The 18,259-nt window shown below is 44.4% G+C and overlaps 2 protein-coding genes across 3 annotated transcripts in view; one reads left to right on the forward strand and one right to left on the reverse strand.

The window, feature by feature from the left end:
- The window catches only part of ITGA11 (integrin subunit alpha 11), a 131,332-nt gene extending 125,859 nt beyond the window's left edge, over positions 1-5,473 (forward strand). Inside the window, exons 29-31 of the mRNA XM_070953806.1 lie at positions 927-1,022; positions 4,245-4,358; positions 5,402-5,473. Coding sequence (XP_070809907.1) covers positions 927-1,022; positions 4,245-4,358; positions 5,402-5,473 — 282 coding nt within the window. The remainder of the gene's footprint in view (positions 1-926; positions 1,023-4,244; positions 4,359-5,401) is intronic.
- A 3,491-nt stretch (positions 5,474-8,964) lies between these two features.
- Positions 8,965-16,548, reverse strand: FEM1B (fem-1 homolog B). Of its 2 annotated transcripts, none has more exons than XM_070953940.1 (2): positions 16,031-16,548; positions 8,965-11,867 (listed from the first exon to the last, which is right to left on the reverse strand). In XM_070953940.1, the coding sequence occupies exons 1-2, from the start codon at positions 16,468-16,470 to the stop codon at positions 10,232-10,234; spliced, it is 2,076 nt and encodes a 691-aa protein (XP_070810041.1). In that variant the 5' UTR covers positions 16,471-16,548; the 3' UTR covers positions 8,965-10,231. The 2 variants fall into 2 exon arrangements, 1 of the variants encoding a protein (XP_070810041.1); XR_011601056.1 differs by lacking the exon at positions 16,031-16,548 and adding an exon at positions 12,737-12,864 and having other exon boundaries at positions 11,783-11,867.
- Between the last annotated feature and the right edge of the window lie 1,711 nt (positions 16,549-18,259).

Here is an 18,259-nt window from a genome sequence, read left to right on the forward strand (position 1 = left end):
ATATTTCCCCAGTCGCAAGATACTCCTTACCCCTACCTTTCCCTATCTGCCAAGTCACAGTCCCTCTATAACAGGGGTGTCAAACTCGATTTCATTGAGGGCTGCATCAGGGTTGTGTTTGACCTAAGGGGGACAGGGTGGGCGTGGCCAGCTCAACATCACTCGTGTCGGGGGTGCCTGTGGTGGCCCAAGCACTCTGCCAGCAAAAAGGGGTTCCTGAGCTCTGTTTTTGCCTGCGACGGCCTCCTGCAACCCTCTGCCAGCGAAAACAGAGCTCAGGAGGACCACCTATGGCCCTCCCGAGCTGCGTTTTCGCTGGCAGAGGCACCATGGACCAGTCCTTCTCTGTTTTCAAGGCAACCCTGCGGGCCAGATCCGCCCCTGGGCCTTGAGTTTGACACCCCTGCTCTATAACAGGGGTGCTAAACTCTCGTCATCACGGCAGCGTCACGTGACATATCGGGACTTTTCCCCCCTTTGCTAAGCCGGACTTGGGCATGGCCAGCGCATGGTGCATGTGGCCCACGGGCCGTGCGTTTTACAGCCCTGCTGTATAATCAAGGACACAACAAACCACATTGAGGGACTAGGAAGGAATTATGAAGAGCAAACTGGGTATTTTGCTGCCCTCCTCTTGTGTCAGGAGGCAGAATTCTTCTGGACGTGATCAGTGCGTTGATCCAAAAGAGCATTCTAGCCTCTGTAGGCAATAATTAATTAGAGTGAATCAATTCTGACTAAACTAGGTGGCCTGTCTCCCTATTAGGACATGTTCATACATGGCTCTAAGCAATGGTTTGTTGGTTTGGGTCCGTATATTGTGTGAATTTAATATTTACAGTTTCTTCTATCAAGCTATAGTTAAAATCAAACATGGCTTAGCATTATGTGTGAAGAGAGCCACTGACTCTCTCCTATCTGTCCAGCTGAAATTCAAGACCCTGAGATTCATCTTCAACGCTGCCTTGCAGAGAGGGTTTCGTAGTGCCTTCGTCTTCAGGGAGGAGGATCCTAGTCGCCAGGTAAGCCCGTAGATCATGGATCTTCTCACTTGCTCCAGTCAACTTGACTCTTTGGAGGTCATGCACACCTTAAGATGCTAATGGAAACTGAAGCTCAGCTTTGGGATGATAGGAATCTAGATAGAAAACTCTAGTTTTCACTTTTCTTCTGATCCTGACCTGAGGTTGTCTCTAATGATTTAAAAAATACAGTATGTCTTTCCAGGCCACCCAGAGAGGAAGAGGCAAAAAAGTCAAGACTGCAATCAAAAAGCTGCCTCTTCTTTTAAATGTGCCATATGTATAAAAAAGGGGCAGGGCTTTGACAACAGGCTTGTGGCTGAATTATTTGAGCCCCTTGTGGACATCCTTGACCAGTCTACATGCTCCTCTCTGCACTGGCCCTCTCTTCCCTCATTCAGTGGTGTAACTCATCTTGCTGCTGATGAGTTTAATATGTATTCAGTACTAACTTCATGCCCTTTGGAGAAACCTGGCTTCAGCTGTCACTCTGGCATTAATAACAGCAGCCAAGGAATTTCTTAACACGATGAAGCTTACAAGTCTCTCTATTATTGATAAAAACAATCTTGTCATTATGAATGAGAAAGAAAATTAAAGTGGAATAATAGCATTCCTTAGTCAGCTTCCTTGAAAAGATTCGATTCCAAAACAGCTGGATATAAAGTTTGTAACAAATTCATAAATTGTGGTACATTATAGTCTGCCTGAAGGACTAGAATAAAAGGGGTGAATATTTCAGCCATTCATCAGTTGCAGATCCCCAGTGGGTGTGGGTGTGGTTTGGACAGGAATGTGAATGTGTCATCCGTGTGGAAGTTCAAAACCCCCCGAGGACAATGTGTTGCCAACCTTTAACCAAACTAATAGGCCGTGTGATCTAATGTTGAGGAGCACCTCGTTTTAGAAGTGAAGAATTATTTGAGGGAGAACTATGGTTTTGAACAAGATTACATTTTTAATTCTGAAACAGGTTGCTAAAGTAATGAAGGTACAGAAACCGAGTGGAACTTAGCATATGCAATGCTATGCTAAGTTCCACTCGGTTTCTGTACCTTCATTACTTTATCTTCATTTATTATTATCTTTTAACCTCCTTTTCTGGGGTTTGAGCTAGTTTAGGAGTAAATGGCCACCATGACAATCAGGGGCTTCTCCCAGGTCATCAGTAGCCTGATCAACACTGCAACACCTTTACTCAGAGCAGAAGAGGTTGGTATTGTTTGGAAAGGGATGAGCTTTCCATGGACCAGTCACTTATTCATGAGGATGGATTTAACCAGGGCTATCAAAGCACTCGGGAGGGCTGGGGGCTCATTAATATTGCCATGTTAATGAGCCCCCAGCCTTCCCGAGTGCTTTGATAGCCCTGGCTAAATCCATGCAGATACCAGATTGAACTGGAGGGTTTCTGGTTAGCACTTCAGGGATTTCCAAACAATCGGGAACTTGTTGATCAATCACTGATCAGTGGAAGTGACCTGGATGTTTGATAGGATAGCCTGAGTAACCTTCAGCCCTCCATTGATCTCTGGCAACTCTTTGCTTTCCTGAGGAATTGAAAATGAAGCAAAGAGAGACCCCTAGAGTGATGTTGGTGGGAAATGAGGTTGAATCTGAGGCATATGAATCAATCTGAGGTTGAATCAAGTCTACTCTCTAGTGATCAGGGCGTTGAAGTGTAACTCCCCCGCCCTTATGACATCTGCAGGAGACCGTCAGCCAGCTTCATTGTTCATAACAACCCAGGCCCTTTTAAGTAATGGTAGGTTGGAACAGCCAGTAACAGTAATGTGCAAACATCTGGCCAGTAATCTCATAGATTAAATCACTCCTACTTTTTTCAAAATGAAAGCTGGATCAGCAGGATTATGAGGTGACACAGGACACATCTAGCAACCTTAACTGAGCTTTAGAATCTCGAGGAAGCAAATTTCTTTTGGGCATAAATTCCATCCCTTGTGAACTTGACTCCTATTCCTTCTGGCTGAGGGATCAAGGAGGGAACAATGACTGGATTTGAGCAATGTATTCTTGAGGAAGGGAGATGTTCCAGCAATCTTAAAAGACAATCCAGCAATTACCAACTTTTCTTTTTGGAAGAACATTGAGAAAACAGTGGGCGGCAATTTGTCAATTCTGTGAGATAAAGTCAGGAAACGGGAGTTGCTAGTAGTCTTGAAAAATAGTTTTAATGATTTACTTAATATTGGATTAAAATCTTGAAAGTCTGGCAGCCCCCTCCCCTCAATTTATACCTAACCTAATCAAGGTGGAGTTGTCTGAATTTCTTTTTCGATTTCTGCTTTCTACTACCCCAGGACTGAAATACTATTTTTGTAACTTTCCACATTCTCCTGATGTTCTATCACACAATTAGAGGCCTCTGGAAGAAATAGATTGTCTGGATCCTTGGCACTTGGGGTTTATGCCTAAACAAGGATGCAATCTGCAATTCTCACTCTCACTAGTGTTGGAACATGGAGAGAAGGCGGGAGCACAGCTATCCTTGTGCTGCTGTATCTTTCAGTGGCCTTTGGTGTTGTCAACCAGGGTCCTTCTTGAGGGTTGGAAGTGAGAGACATCATTTGTGGTTGTTTTGTTCCTTCCTGAATGGGCAAGTCTGAGTCAGGGGTTTCAGCAGGGAGAACAAAAACATGGGAATTCCAGTATGGGTGACTAAGGACTTAGTCTTTCCCTCCAGCTTGTTTCTTTGGGGCTTAGGTATCTTAGAGGCCACTTATTCCAGTATATTTTGCTTGCCAAAACTGGGAGAATAGAGTGCCTGCTGAAGTCTCCCCCCACAATCAGTGGGAAGCAGCACAGAAATAGGCACTAAAGCAGTTTGCCCCTGACACAAAAGTTATTCCGCCTCTCATGGCCATCCAAGAAGCTGATAAACCCTTATTTTTCCAGAAAGCCTTTGCAGACCGAAATAGCTGGAACAATCATTGTTATGGCTTTATCTACTTACCTGTTTCCATTGCAGAACTAAAATACTTCTTTCTTGTTTACAAACCTCCTTAAACCACCTCAGATGGAGCAGGAGCACCCTCTTCTGAGCAGCCGTGGCTCAGCAGCCACCAACAGAAGAGGCTGCCTTGATTTTGCAGTCTGGCTGTATGAGGACTCGCCTTCTAGAACTCCCTGCAAATCATAGTTGAGCTCCTGTGCCTTCCAAGAGTTCCATGTGACGTCTCCCTGTTCTTTTTCCCCTTGTAGATTGCATTTGAGCTCTCCAAAGTCGAAGAGCCCCACATCCCAATCTGGATCATAATTGGGAGCACGTTAGGTGGTTTCCTGCTGCTAGCACTCCTAGTGCTGGCACTCTGGAAGGTAAGCCTGCAGCCTCTCAGAGTAGGCACGTATGTATTAGGATTAGCTCATCATCAGGATCACTTCAACAACTTTAAGCAAGCTGCCCATTTGAAGGGCCCACTTCAAGAGGCAGAGACCTATTTATTTATTTATTTATTTATTTATTTATTTATTTATTTAGTCAGTCAGTCAGTCAGTCAGTCAGTCAGTCAGTCAGTCAGTCAGTCGCATTTCTATGCTGCCCAACTCCCAAGGGACTCTGGGCAGCTTACAACAAAGAATAACTTGTTGGGGCCAAGCTTTTCCATGCAACCAGAGTGAACAGAGGAGCCAAAAAACCATAATGCCTTTTGTAATCCTGAATTCACCTTGCCCATATTCCATTACCTTGGCATGACATGGATTGAGTTATACTGGACACCCTTGGGAATACAGTAAAATAGAGATTTAACCTCTCTATCAATAGAAATTTTTCCAAAAGCCTTTTTAATGACAACACGGATTAGGTTTCCATTTTTCTGTATTAATCTACATTAGCAGTTAATTCACACACACACATTTTTCATTAGCTGGTTCTTTTCTTAAGTAGCTGGTTCTTTTCTTAGGTAGAAATAACCAGAAAAGTACAAGTAGTCCTTGACTTACAACAGTTCATTTAGTGACTGTTCAAAGTTACAGCACTGAAAAAGTGAGCCTCCCCCTCATTCTAAACAGCGCAAAAAGCAAAAACAGTTCTTGCTTCTGGTCCTCCTAGGATTCATTGTGGTTGCTTCTTTTCCTTAATGGAGGTTTTATATTCTGTATAAAGGGTAGAAAATCAGATGCCTTTTTTTCCTTATTTCTTCATTGTTTAATTTTTAAATGTTTGAAATTTTTCACACCATTCTTTAAGCAAAAGTGAAACGTTAACATAGCTTGTATGTCTTAATAGGTAAATTACAGTTGAATTCATGCAGTTTCAATGATTTGTTTGTTAAACAATGGAAAGTTCTAGAGTTGGCAAACTCAGTCAAGGCATGAAATTTACAGAAGATTTTCTGCTTTGTCTTGTATCTCTTTAGCTTGGCTTTTTTCAAAGCGCCACCCGCAAGAGAAATGCCAGCCAGGATCAGACCGCCAAAGATTTGGACTAAGGTTTCCATGGTCCTCAGCATATTTGCCTGGTTTTTTTCTCACAGAGACGTTTCCTTTGCTGCCTAGCCAGCCTCCGTTTGCATTGCTCAGTTTCCCTGTTAGCGGAAAGCAACCCAGCTGCTAAGTGCTATCCTGCAAAGGAGAAGCCTCCACCAGCAAGGTTTTGTTTCCTTCAAACTGGTTTTGTTTCCTTCTGCCTAAGACACTGGAACTATACAATAAGGACAGGGAGAGAGTAGATCCACAAGGAGCAGCTTTCTCTTTTAAATGACCTACTTTGGTCATAAGTTTGATGGAAAAGATGCCAGAAGCCCCTTGGGAAGACCCTCTAATCCTTTACTTGTCTATGGCACGTGGAAGATTGCTTGGGAGGATACGCTTTTCAGTCTGCATTTTCATTGGGGAAACTTTGCTCCTAAAATAAAAAGAAGTGGAAAGTCTAGAAGATTCACACAGATACTTGAGGTTTCACATTGCTTTGTTCAAGCTGCCAAGGACAAACAAATCAGACAGAAGCATCTACAGTGCCCTTCCTTAAAAACAAATCACGTTGCTATAATAAAATGGTGTTTAATTCCAGATTACTTCGGGACTCACAAATCTTGCCGGACAAAAGTTGATGCTTTCAAATCAGATCTGCACACCTGCTGAGCGCAAATTGGGATCACTAGAACTAAGCGGAGATTAATTTGCAGAGGGGCACAAGTAGCACATTTTTACTGTCAGGTATCTGAAGAGTGAAGAAAATGGATGGAGTTGATCAATAATCATGTTATCAGATTATATTTGCAAGTGTCCCAGTGAAGCCAGATGCCCAATGGTTCTGATGGCCCAGGCCAAGAATACAATGCAGTGGCTTCTGCGTACAGGATTCTTTCCATCCTCAAAGCAAGAAGTACAGAAGTGCTCACGAAGGGAACCCACCAAACAACCCACCAGCTATTTTTCAGTTTTTGTGTGGAAATGATCTTTTTATATGCACTGAACAAATACCCATCATTATAAGCACCTTAATGCAAATCTTCAATCCTCAGCTGTATATACTTATTTAGAAAATGTTTAACTTTCTTATTTTTAAGGTGACTTTAAGAAAACCAGTTTGGAGAATTTTCCCTAAGTTGTTCAATTTCCAAAATCAACGAGTGGGGAAAATTGTAGTATATGTATATACTTCTGTATATTGGAAAGGGTTTAATTGACTATTTTTCTTCTTTTGCATATACTTATTTATGGCAGTGTTAATATTGATAAGTGAAAATGAGGTATTGCTTCAGCTGAATTCAGTAACATAAATTGTACCACTAGGGTTTTTTTTAAAGAATAGGGCAAAAAATTAAACAGTTTTAAAATGTTTAAATATTCTCCTTTGCCTACAGCCACTTTTAATGCAGTATAAATATAACTTTCTCATTGGCTGAATATTACACACTCAGCTCTGACATTCAGTGGAAGAATCTGGTTACTCAACAAGTTAAGAGCTGCGAGAGGCTGAGCAGCTGAAACTCTTAAAAGCCACCAGGTTTCTTGGCACCCTGGCTAGAGTTGCCCCCAGACATCATCCTTAATGTGAAAGAAAAGAGGGGGCTATTATATGATGGGAAATAGTCCTATTAATTGCAATAAATTTCACATTTAATTCAAATCAACATTAGTTTTCTGTCCACTTTGGGGCTTGAGGCATTAAAACAAACAAGTGGACCCTTGACTGACCCTCAAAAGTCTACTCCCTCATATCAGGCCATTTTAGTGATAAAGTGAGGCTGTTGCTTTCACAGGTGGTGGTGGAGGCAGGCAAGAAGTCTCTTTAGAAGAAGAAACAAAATGGGCTCTTAAGATCAACTGTTGTTATTTTATTTTTTTAATTTGCTTTGTGGAGGTGGTAGTGTTTTCTTCTTCAAGACAACCTAGAAATATTTCAAATAAATTCCAATTGGATAGATATTCTGCCTACATTATGGATTGTATACTTGAATACTGTTTATTTCTGCCACGCTGTTTCTCATTCTTCAGCCCGATATGTTTTTGCTGCTTCCTTTGATTGCTGGAATATTTTAAGCCTGAACAAGCAACTGCCTTAAAAGCTTGAGGTGGCTAATATCTCATTTTATACCAAAATCCCAGTCCTGGCCTTAGGATGGATCCTGACAAACTTGAACATTGGACCCTATCTAACAAAGTGAAATTCAATGTAGAGAAAATAAAGTCTTACACTTAGGCAAGAAAAACCAAATGTACACATATAGACTGGGTGAAACCAGGCTTAATAGCAGTGACTGTGAGAGGGATCTTGGAGTCCTAGTGGACAACCAATTAAAAAGAAGCCAACAGTGTGCGGCAGCAGCCAAAAAATGCCAATGCAATCCTAAATTGCATCAACAGAGGGATTCAATCAAGATCATGCGAAATACTAATATCACTCAATAAAGCTTTAGTAAGGCCACACCTAGAATACTGCATCCAGTTTTGATCACACCATGTTCTGTTTTAGGAAGACAAAAAAAATATTATTGAAACAAACAGTAGTCTATAGTTGATTGTAAGCCATTTACTTTTCCTGTGGAACTGAAGGGCAAAGGATATCAGACATCTCAATTTTAGCCTATCAGCTCACACAAAGTTCATTGCTTGCACCGCTTTTTTCCGAATCTAATCTGTTCAATGAAATTTCTTGGGACAAACCCTGGTATTATGTTCATTCCAAGCCTTTTACTTGTGTTTAAAAGAAACACGATAATTACAGTTAATTAAATTAGACCAAAATCAAAAATAACCATGTATGTATTTATAAAATTTTAACCCAGTTTTCATTGTTCAAAATAAACACCTTGGCCAGGTTTTCCAAGATACACTATAAAAGTAGGACTAAACATTGACAGTTTTCAGTTTGCATCGTTATGGCTTTGAAGAACTGAAGTTTCTGAGGTGCTCTGTAATAATACACAACTAACAAATTGCAGCATGAGGACAAGCCAACAAATTTCACATCAACTGATGGGATTATTTGCTTCAAGCATCATTTGGTAAACTACAATGGCATGTTTAAAAAAATACTGTAATTTATAAATAATAATCATTGCTTTCATTAAAAAAAAACACAGCCAAAAGCACAGATATTATAGTTGAATTCTAGAGTTGGAAGAGGTCTTTGAGGCCCAGACCTTGCTCCATGCAGGCATCTACTGGGTATTCTTCAAAATCATATTTCCCTGCCCTGGATTAACACACACTTGCCATTCTTAGACAATTTAGGATTTACAAAGCAATTGTTGCAACCTACAAAGTTGTGGATTAACAGGGAAGAAGGCAGGCACAACAATCAGAAGTAGAGGCAATGCATGTATTTTACAATATTTGGCATCTATTTGAAAAATGGAAAGTTTATATGCAATGGGCAGAATCCCCCCTGAAAAATATTATGCCCTTACTGATGTCAAAGAGGCAGCAGTAACAGATCATCTTTGCAACGTGAGAAATTAGAATTAAGACCTGGTTTCACATTCAAGATTTTATTTGTAGTACAAACACATACACCTGTGCCCAGAATGTCTTTCCCCGAATAGAACTGACCCATTTTTTAAAAATGACAGCAGACCATTCTTCCACATTTTGACAAAGTGACATTTAAAATAATGGCAAGTGCTTCCAAAGACCTGTCAAAACTCCAGCTCTAGGCTGCTGGCATTTCTGCTAAAGAGATGCTTTCCCAGCTCAAACATTTTTTCACACAATCAAGTTACTACAAAGAATTAACAAGATGGCCTTGGGAGGGAGGCATTTTGTGGGGGGGGGGAGCCTAAATGGAGCCATGATCAATAGACTGAAAACACAACATTATTTTCAGGGCAGGACAACGTCAATTATTCTTCCCTGATCCTTCCTGCTACAATTTTCAAATATTATTTCTAAAAAAATATGAGCTCATCTTTTGAAAAAATCCTTGCTTGCCAGCTAGTTGGAAGATAGTAGGAAAATGTATTTCAGATAAAATTCTAGGTGAGGGGTCTATCCAAAACCACCTCGCTTACCCATACACACATAAATACCCACAGCATTTTTGTATGTCACTCGACTGAAAAAATACTTCTGCATAAAGAACTAAGTTGGAAGAGTTGTGTCAATATCTTTTTTCTAAGAATCAATGAAAAATATACTATCAACAAGCCCATTCTCTTCTCTGAATTTCTGTCTCATGGGAAATAATCGGTTATTTTCATTTCATTGCAAGCAGAAATGAGAAACAAAAGTTGCCTATATCAGTGGGAATGGAAAAACGTAAAAAAAAAAAGCTGGTGAAGAATACATTTCCCTGGATTGTGTTATATGTGTCAATAAAATCCCAGCAATAATTCTCACCTCCATCTGACCCCCCCACCTCCCACCCCCCTGGATGACTCCCCAGACTGCTGCATAGGTACGTAACTGGCTCGATCTATCAAATGCAAAACACTTGGCAGATAGCTGCTTAAAGCATTCTCGGCTGTCAATGGTGAAACCCGTGTGCATCAGAGTACTGTATCAAAACATTTTACCCTTATTCTACTTTAGAGTTTGCTTTGTTCTCCTTGAAGGAAAAAAGACCCCATTTCTCCTGCCACCAGGTGACCTATTTGGAAATCAAAGCAAAATATCAAAGAGCCGACTGGCGTCTATTCACACCTGGAAAAAAATGGGGAAAGGAAAGGAGGTCCAGACTCTCTGCCTGACATTTTATTTGACCCTTCACAGAGGGAAAGTGAGATATCACCATCTAGATGCGGCTAGTGGAATTCTACAAATTCTTCCAACGCCTTGGGGATCTGATTGTGATAACTGATATGATGAACCCGCACAGCTCGAGCAGCCAGGCACTTCAGGCTCAGTTTCATTTGAGTCTTCAAGAGGATTTCAGACACCCCCGTCGTACTTTTGTCGAGGGGAGTTTTTTTCTGTTTGTTTGTCATATCGGTATGAGCACCAGCCTCAACCAAGCTGATGATGATAGAATGCAAGGTCAAAAAGTCACTAATGGGCCTGTTGTACTGGACTATGACGTGCAGCGGAGTGTTGCCCTCGTGGTCCACCGCGTTGACGTCAGCGCCACAGTCCAGAAGGAGCTTGGTGACCAGGGCGTTAGGGAAGCTGCAGACGTCGTTGGTGTGGAAGTCATCCACTGGCGTACCGGAGTTAACAGCGTGGTGCAACAAACTAGACCCATCTCGTGTCCTGGGATCCAGGTGGATTAAGTTATAAATCTGTTTATTAATTCGTGATTGTTCCTCATCCCTACACTGGGTTTTGGTTGAGATGCACACCAAGTATAAGAAGGTGAAGATATTGCATTCATAGTTGTCCATGGCTGTGTGAAGCTCAGCTTCTGGAGAGCTTTTGACCCTGGCCATCCCTTGCTCTATCTCCAGGACGCTACATCTCAAGACGCTCTCAATGTCCTTGGCTTTCACAGGCTCATTCAAGTGTATCATCTGAGAGAAAACTTGAGCGAATCGGAGAAGATCCTTGTGGGTATTCCTACTGCCTCTCTGTCGCAAATGCAAAGCATGGAGCCAGAGCTTAATGCACTGTTCAAACTGCATGTTATCGGCATAAACAGCACCACGGTAAATAATTGGATGCGACACATCGATGTTATCAGAGCCCAAGATCCGCTCACGGACAATGAGGCCCTCCATGTGCAAAGCATCTCGGTCCTGGCGAATGCATTCTAGCTCCTGAGGAGTTCGGCATTCTGTCCGGTTGCCATAGGCTTCTATCTGGGGCAGGATGTCCTTCTCTATAAGGTTCTCGCTATCTCTGTACCGCTCCAGCATGGCTAAATATAAATAATGATAGGTTTTCATGATGTCGTAATTTTCCCGGTCGTTTGCAAAGGAGGCACCCAGGAGTTCCAAAGCTTCGATCCTGCTCTTGCGGTCACAGTCCGCGTGTGCCAACAACAGCTCCACAACATCAGCTTTACAGCTCTCCGCAGCGACCTTCAGCGGTGTCATTCCATGGCCATTCACCATCATGGCAGATTTCCACTTGACCAGCTCTCGGACAATCTCCAAGTGACCCGCCTCAGCTGCGAAGTGCAATGCTGTAGCGCCACAGTGTGCTTTGGCATTGGGATCTGCATGCTGCTCTAGAAGGAAGCGCACCACGTCGACATGGCCCTTGTAAGCAGCGATCATAAGGCAAGTGTTGTCATACTTGTTAGCGATGCTGATGTTGGCATTGTTCTCCACAAGGTACTTGACGATGTCCAGCCTGCCGTCAAAGCAGGCAGCCCGCAGAGGGGTGGAATTGGTCACGGTAGTGTGGTTAACATTCGCTCCATGGCTTACCAAAAGCTTGACAACTTCGAAGTGGCCAGCCCCAGCTGCACACCACAGCGCCGTAGCTCCATCAATGACATAACTATGGAAAAAGAAGAGAGAGAAAATGTGTACAACAGCCGTAATTTTAGCACAGGCTTAAAAATAAATCCATGAGAAATAAGTGATAAGAGTTTCTCTGTTCAGAGAGACAATTCAGGAGGAGGGAGAGTGCAAAGGACGGGTATTAAATGAAAGACCAAGGATAACAAGGATTGTGCTTTTGATAGGCACAATCACAGGACAGCTATATACAGTAAGTTCTGTACATTGGAGAATACAAGGCTAGTTTTAAAAGTGCAATTTCACACAACAGTGAAACAGTCTAATCCATAAATAGGCCAGCTGGTAGGAGCTATTTGCCAGCAACATTAACAGGCAGTTTACAAGATACAACCATGGCATACAACAGAGATACTAAAGAGCACTACACCTACTTTGAATAGCTGAATGATAATAACTGATCAAAAACACAAGCACATTCTAATAGATCAGCTGTGATCCTTAAGTATGTTATCTTATAAGGCATGCATGCCTCTGGATGGAAAACCCCCAAAATTCTGAGAAATGTCACCAAATTTTAAGCAAATGCATGCATAAAAAGTTCTTGGGGGGAGGGGAAGACGTCTACTTGTAAAAGTCCAGGTAGCGCAGTGGTTAGAGTGCAGTAACGCAGCTACTTCAGCTGACTGCTAGTTCAGCATATCAGCGGATCAAATCTCACTGGCTCAAGGTTGACTCAGCCTTCCATCCTTCCGAGGTGAGTAAAATGAGGACCCAGATTGTTGGGGACAACATGCTATTTAGTATACTGTCTTTGGTGTAAGCCGCCCAGAGTCCTCGGAGAGTGGGAAGCATAGAAATATGACAAATAAATAAATAAATAAATAAATAAATAAATACTCATCTCACTTTGCTTAAAAGGGTGGTAGCAATTTAGTTAGCCTCCTCAATTGCATTTATCATCTCAGGAAAACTCCATGATATAAACCAGGGAGATAAGTTCATTTATTGAAGGGATGCCACGGTACAGCTTTTCATGTAGTGAAACAAAGGGAACTAGTAAATCCAAAGTATGTTAACCAACTGAACATAAGTTTATTACACACAAAAATAATAATAACGAAGAAGTGGAACTAGCAGAATTTAAATGAAGCTACTCTGTTTTGTGTGCATGTTTGTTTTTTATTAATATTTGTTTAATTAAATAACAACCAAATGTATCTGGAATTTGGCATGATTTATCTTCTTAGGAGAGGCAACTATGCCTCCATGTCACCTTTTCACAGGAGGTCTCACCTCACGCTCCTCTCCCACCCTTTCTGGGATAGTAGGTGAGTGGAGGGAAGTTACTGGAAGGGAGTTTAAAAACAACAGGCAACTTCCTGGACCAGTGAAGCACTTGGGTTCCAAGGCTGCTTAAAGGAAAGAAAAAACCGGAGCCTAAAAGTTATTTATTCCAGGCTGAGATGAGGATCCTTTTACAGAACCTACACTATGGCTTCATCCAATTTGCTTTGCCAGGGAATTGTTGGATATTTTTTTTAAAATTCTGCAGCTCTTTGGTTTGCCTCTTCTAACCTGTTGTGGATCTGTTGAGTGCAACAGATGCTTCAGGGAAGCCCCTTCAGTATTCTCTTCTGAAACGCTCCATAGATTCTCAAATAGTTTCTTCTGGATACCAGAAGCGACTGACCGCAAGGTGTCTTTCAAGGATACCCCTGTGAACTAATACGATAATTTAAAAGAGCTCCTTTAACAAGCCTAATGGGATGGAAGCAGAGCAAGTGATGTTTAGCTGCAGGCTCTACCTATCTAGTTCCCAGTCCCAGCACTTAAAATTCAACTTTGACAGCTCTTCAAATTAGGAATTTTCAGAGGAAGCTAGTGGTCTTCCTGCCTCCAATTAGACAATTTCTGTTGTTTAATTCTCCCTTTTCAAAACAGGAAAAAAAGCTTTTGTACTCAAAGATTTTAACATAAAATCACTTTCATTTTATCTAATTAGATGTTTCAACGTAACTTCTCCTATCTTACCTAATCCATTTCACCAGGAGCAGAGAGCAAATGGGGTGTCTGGCTGTACTTAGGCCTGCCTAAGCTCCCCTCCTTGGTGGTATGTCCCACAGCTCTCAGCAACCCAACTCTTCAGCGATGTCACAGAAAGAAATTATCAAGTAGATTGGCCACAAAAAGAGAGAAAGGTGGCCAATGATACAGCAGATACTGTGTTTCCCCGAACATACAACCTATCCCGAAAACAAGCCCTAGGCCAATTTTCACACCTGCACCTAATATAAGCCCTACCCAAAAAAATAAGCCCTAGTTATGCCCCGCCCACCATTTGGCTGTACAAGGTGGGGTGAGGCGAAAGCTAGGGCGCAGGTGGGGGATGGACCCTGCACCTGCTTTCCTTAGGACCATTGCAGCCAGGGCTCCCACAACCCGACACCTGTTGCGCTGCTGCCCGACTTCTTCTGCAGCTGCTTCGTCGCTTGCGGCCAGATGCCACGTGGCGCATTGCGCCAGTGCCACTGCTCATGGCAGGACGCCATGAGGCACAGTGCATCGGTGTCATTGCTCACACGCACAGCACAACACACTACAAAGCCTCCTGCCATGAGCGGCAGCACCAGTGCAATGAGCCACGTGGCATCTGGCCACAAGGGGCTGCAGAAGATAGGCAACGGCGTGACAGGTGCTGGGTCATGGGAGGCCTGGCTGCGATGGTACTAAGGTAAGCAGTTCTCCCGAAAACCTGGTGCTTATTTTAGGGACCAAAATAAGGGGAAAGAGTATGTACATGGGAAATGCTCAGCATTGCACGTTTAAGCAGTTTGTATTTGTCCTTTGGTATGATACGTTTAAATGAACTAAAGAATTTTAACTTCACTGAAACGAGATCTTCTAAACCAGTAAAATGCCAGCCTGATTGGAAAGAACAGAATAAGAAAATCGAAATGTACCCAAATTCTTTCAGGTGACTGAAAGAATATATGACTGAGAATCTTTAAGCCATTTTTCCAATACTTCCCCTCTGGAAATACATAAAGAAAGCTCCATACACTAAAAGACCTTCAAGGCTTCCTCATCTCTGCTCACAATTTTCCACCGAAATATAGAGTGGCTAATGTTCAAAGGCTTCATGTCTTTTCTTTTCGCAGTCACTGTAAAAATGTTGGAAACGCCAGTGCTTCTTAACAGATGGAGCCAGTGTTGAAATGTAAAATTTGTTACTACCGGTTCAGTGGGCGTGGCTTGAGGGGGGGAATGTGACTGGGTGGGCATGGCCAACTTTTTTTTAAAAAACTTTTAAAAGCATTTTTTCTACAACCTCTTTGGCCGACGAGTTTGTAGAAAAAATGCTTTGAAAAGCCTCTGATGATCCCAGCTGAGCCGCATGATCATCAGAGGCTTTTTTTTTTTTTTTAAACTTTTAAAAGCATTTTTTCGGCCGAAGAGGTTGTAGAAAAAATGCTTTTAAAAGAAAAAAAAAAAAGCCTCTGATTGTGTGGCTCAGCTGGGCATGGTGGGGGGTCTCAGGGATTTTTGCTACCAGTTCTCCAAACCACCTGCCACTATTGCTACCGGATTGGGCAATCCAGTCCGAACCGGGAGCATTTCACCCCTGGGTGGAGCTCTTTTTCTACAAAACACTAAATGACCTACAAGATCCCTTCCAACTCTATTAATCTGTTAATTATTGTCCTCATATAATGCAAGGCACAGACTTGATTATGACCGTGAACCGTGATCTGGACTTAGTGCATTAGCCTAAATAAGGTGCACTTGAATAGATGCTTAATTTCTCACAGGCTTCTTGCCTTCCCTTGTAGCTTCCCAATTTTCCAACCAACTCCTGCCTTGCAGGAGAGAGAAATCATTCCCGGCCCCAACCACAACAGCAGGTTCCGAGGGAATGAAAGGAGGAAAACGGCCAGAAATGAGACAGCCATAGGGTGGCAAATCCTGCACACATCACCTCCTGTTGCATGCAACTTCTCTCCACACTTCGGGCGAGGAGTCCGCCGGTCTCCTCCTACGCCCCTGCTTCAGAGTTACCCGAAAGGAGCCGCCTCTTTGGCCGGCCTCCTCCTTCCACTGGTAGGAACTGGTGACCGTCGTTGACCGGCAGGGAGGCCCTCCAGGTGGAAGGAAGAGGCCGCCCCCGCAGGAGCAGCCGGAGCCTCTGGCGGGCGCACCTACCCATCGAAGCGGACGGTGCCGGTCTGCTGCGTCTGCACCCGGTAGTGCTCCAGCAGCAGCCGCACCACCTTGGCGTGGCCGTTGCGCGCGGCGATGATGAGCGGCGTGGAGCGCTGGCCGCCCTGGTGCGTGACGTGGCCCAGCAGGTAGCGGACGTCGCCCTCGGAGCGGTTGAGCAGCAGGGCGGCCAGGGTCAGCACCCGGCCCTCGCTGGCCGCCTTGTAGACGTAGCCGGCCAGGCTCTCCATGGCCGCCTGCTCCTGCGGGGACCGCCACCGCGCCCCGACGGCCTCCCCCGGAGGGGCCGGGGCCGGCCGGGGCTCCTCCCGCTCTGCCCCCTCCGTGGCTCCGCAGCGGGCGCGGGCATGCGGGCCGGCCCCCTTGGGGTCCGCGGGGGCGCCGGCGCTCCTCGTCGTCCCGCCGCTCCCGTCGCCCACCATGCGCGGCCGCTCAGACGGGCCCCATGGCCGCCCGTGTCCTCGTCTGCCGGGCAGCGCTCCTCCCGGGAAGGGGCCCTCGCGGCCTCCCCCCCGGCCGCGATCCTGCAGGAGCCCCGCGGAGGGCGGGCGGCGGCGGCACCCGGAGGAGCTGCGAAGGGCCGAGCCGCGGAGGCCTTCCCGGAGCGCCCAGGAAGGAGGACGGGACGCTTCCTGGCATGCTACGGGTACCCGGAAGGGTCGCGGCGCGGCGCTGTCGCTGCGGAGGGGCGGGGTTGGTGGCTACGGGCTACGGAACGTCGGAAGCGCCCTTCCGAGCGTCCAATCGGCGTCACTTCTTCTTAGCGCCCTTGCATGGTCCCGGAACCGAAAGCCGCCGTCCAGTCCTCTGCAAAACCAATCCGTCCCGGAAACCGCTGCTCAGACGAAGTGAGTTCCGGAGCCCGAATGGTCCTGGCTGCTGAGCGGTGCAGGTGTCTCCGGTCCTGCCTGGCCCTGTTTCCTTCGGGGGGAGCGGCAGGATGGCGACGTGGATGGAGCCATTGGCACGCTGGGCTACTTGCACGCGGCAAACCATGATTTGTGTTAAACCACAATTCTTCGATTGAAAACTACTATAGGAACCGATGGGTTTTGGTCGAGCGGTGCAAACTCAGCTGTCAAAATCTCTTTTCAGGCTCTTGATGGGCTCCGCAGCCTTTTAGGGAATCGTCCTCCAGGCCAGCAGCCCCGCAGCTGGAGGGAAATGTGGCTGAGGTCCTTTCCTTGGTCCACACAGCCCTGTTTGTTTCACTGGATAAATTGTGTTTTCACCCTGGTCTGTGATTGTAATAAACTCTGTCTATATGTTTGACCGTATGATATGGGAAGGTGTAGTTTTACTTCTAAAACAAGAATATAAAAGCTCAGTCTAAACAAGGATACAGAACTTGAAAGTTAGAGCAAAGTGAATTCTGGGATCCCGGTGGAATTTCCTACGTTGCACTGAAACTGTTCAACAATTTTCACCTGTAGGTTGCCTCTTTTGGCAGAAATTGTGAGCAGCAGCGTGCTTTCCGTGCCTCTTGCTAGAGCTGCCTGTGACTTGCTCCAGAGGCCTTCAGGGGATTCAGCCTTTGTCCTGCTTAGTCATTTGTCATTTGTACCAGCTGCCTCAGTAATGTGATCTTGCTAATTGGACCTGAGGCGTGTTCTATATTGGTTTCAGTAACAAAATGAATAGTTAATTCAGAGTCATGCAATTGGAGATGTCGCCACCTGTAGAAATAATACAAGGCCAATTTCATGTATTATGTATGGACCTGATTCAACCATGAGACTCTTTCCACAGCCTGCACCAAAGAGGCAGGGGCAAAAAGACTGGTGATTCTCTGCTGCAAATAATCATATTTGCACTTGTTCTTCCCCCAACCCTCATGATCCTTGATAGAATCTTTACTCTTAATCTTCCAGGATAGATGATCTGAATATGGTCATTCACCAGCAATGCACATGCATCAAAGAAGCTCCTCAGGCTGGCAGAGATGTTATGCCACAAAAGCAGGAGAGAGAGGATTCCTTCTCCCCCCCCCCCCTTCTTTGAGGTTACAGTTTCACTGCATAAATATGGTCATAAATTGGATTGCTTCAGTTCAGGAGTGAGCCAACTGTTGCTGTGTATTCTGATTGTGCAATTTTCAATGTATTTACATATAAATATTGGCTTCATCATCATCATTTTAGCCATTGTCTGTGCACTGCAGGATGAAGGCCTCTTCTGCCTGTTTCCAACCAATACAGTCCTGAGGTTCCT

Source organism: Pituophis catenifer, unplaced genomic scaffold (assembly GCF_029215685.1).
Source record: "Pituophis catenifer annectens isolate HBS135680 unplaced genomic scaffold, rPitCat1.0.hap2 SCAF_14, whole genome shotgun sequence".
Classification (NCBI taxonomy): domain Eukaryota; kingdom Metazoa; phylum Chordata; class Lepidosauria; order Squamata; family Colubridae; genus Pituophis; species Pituophis catenifer.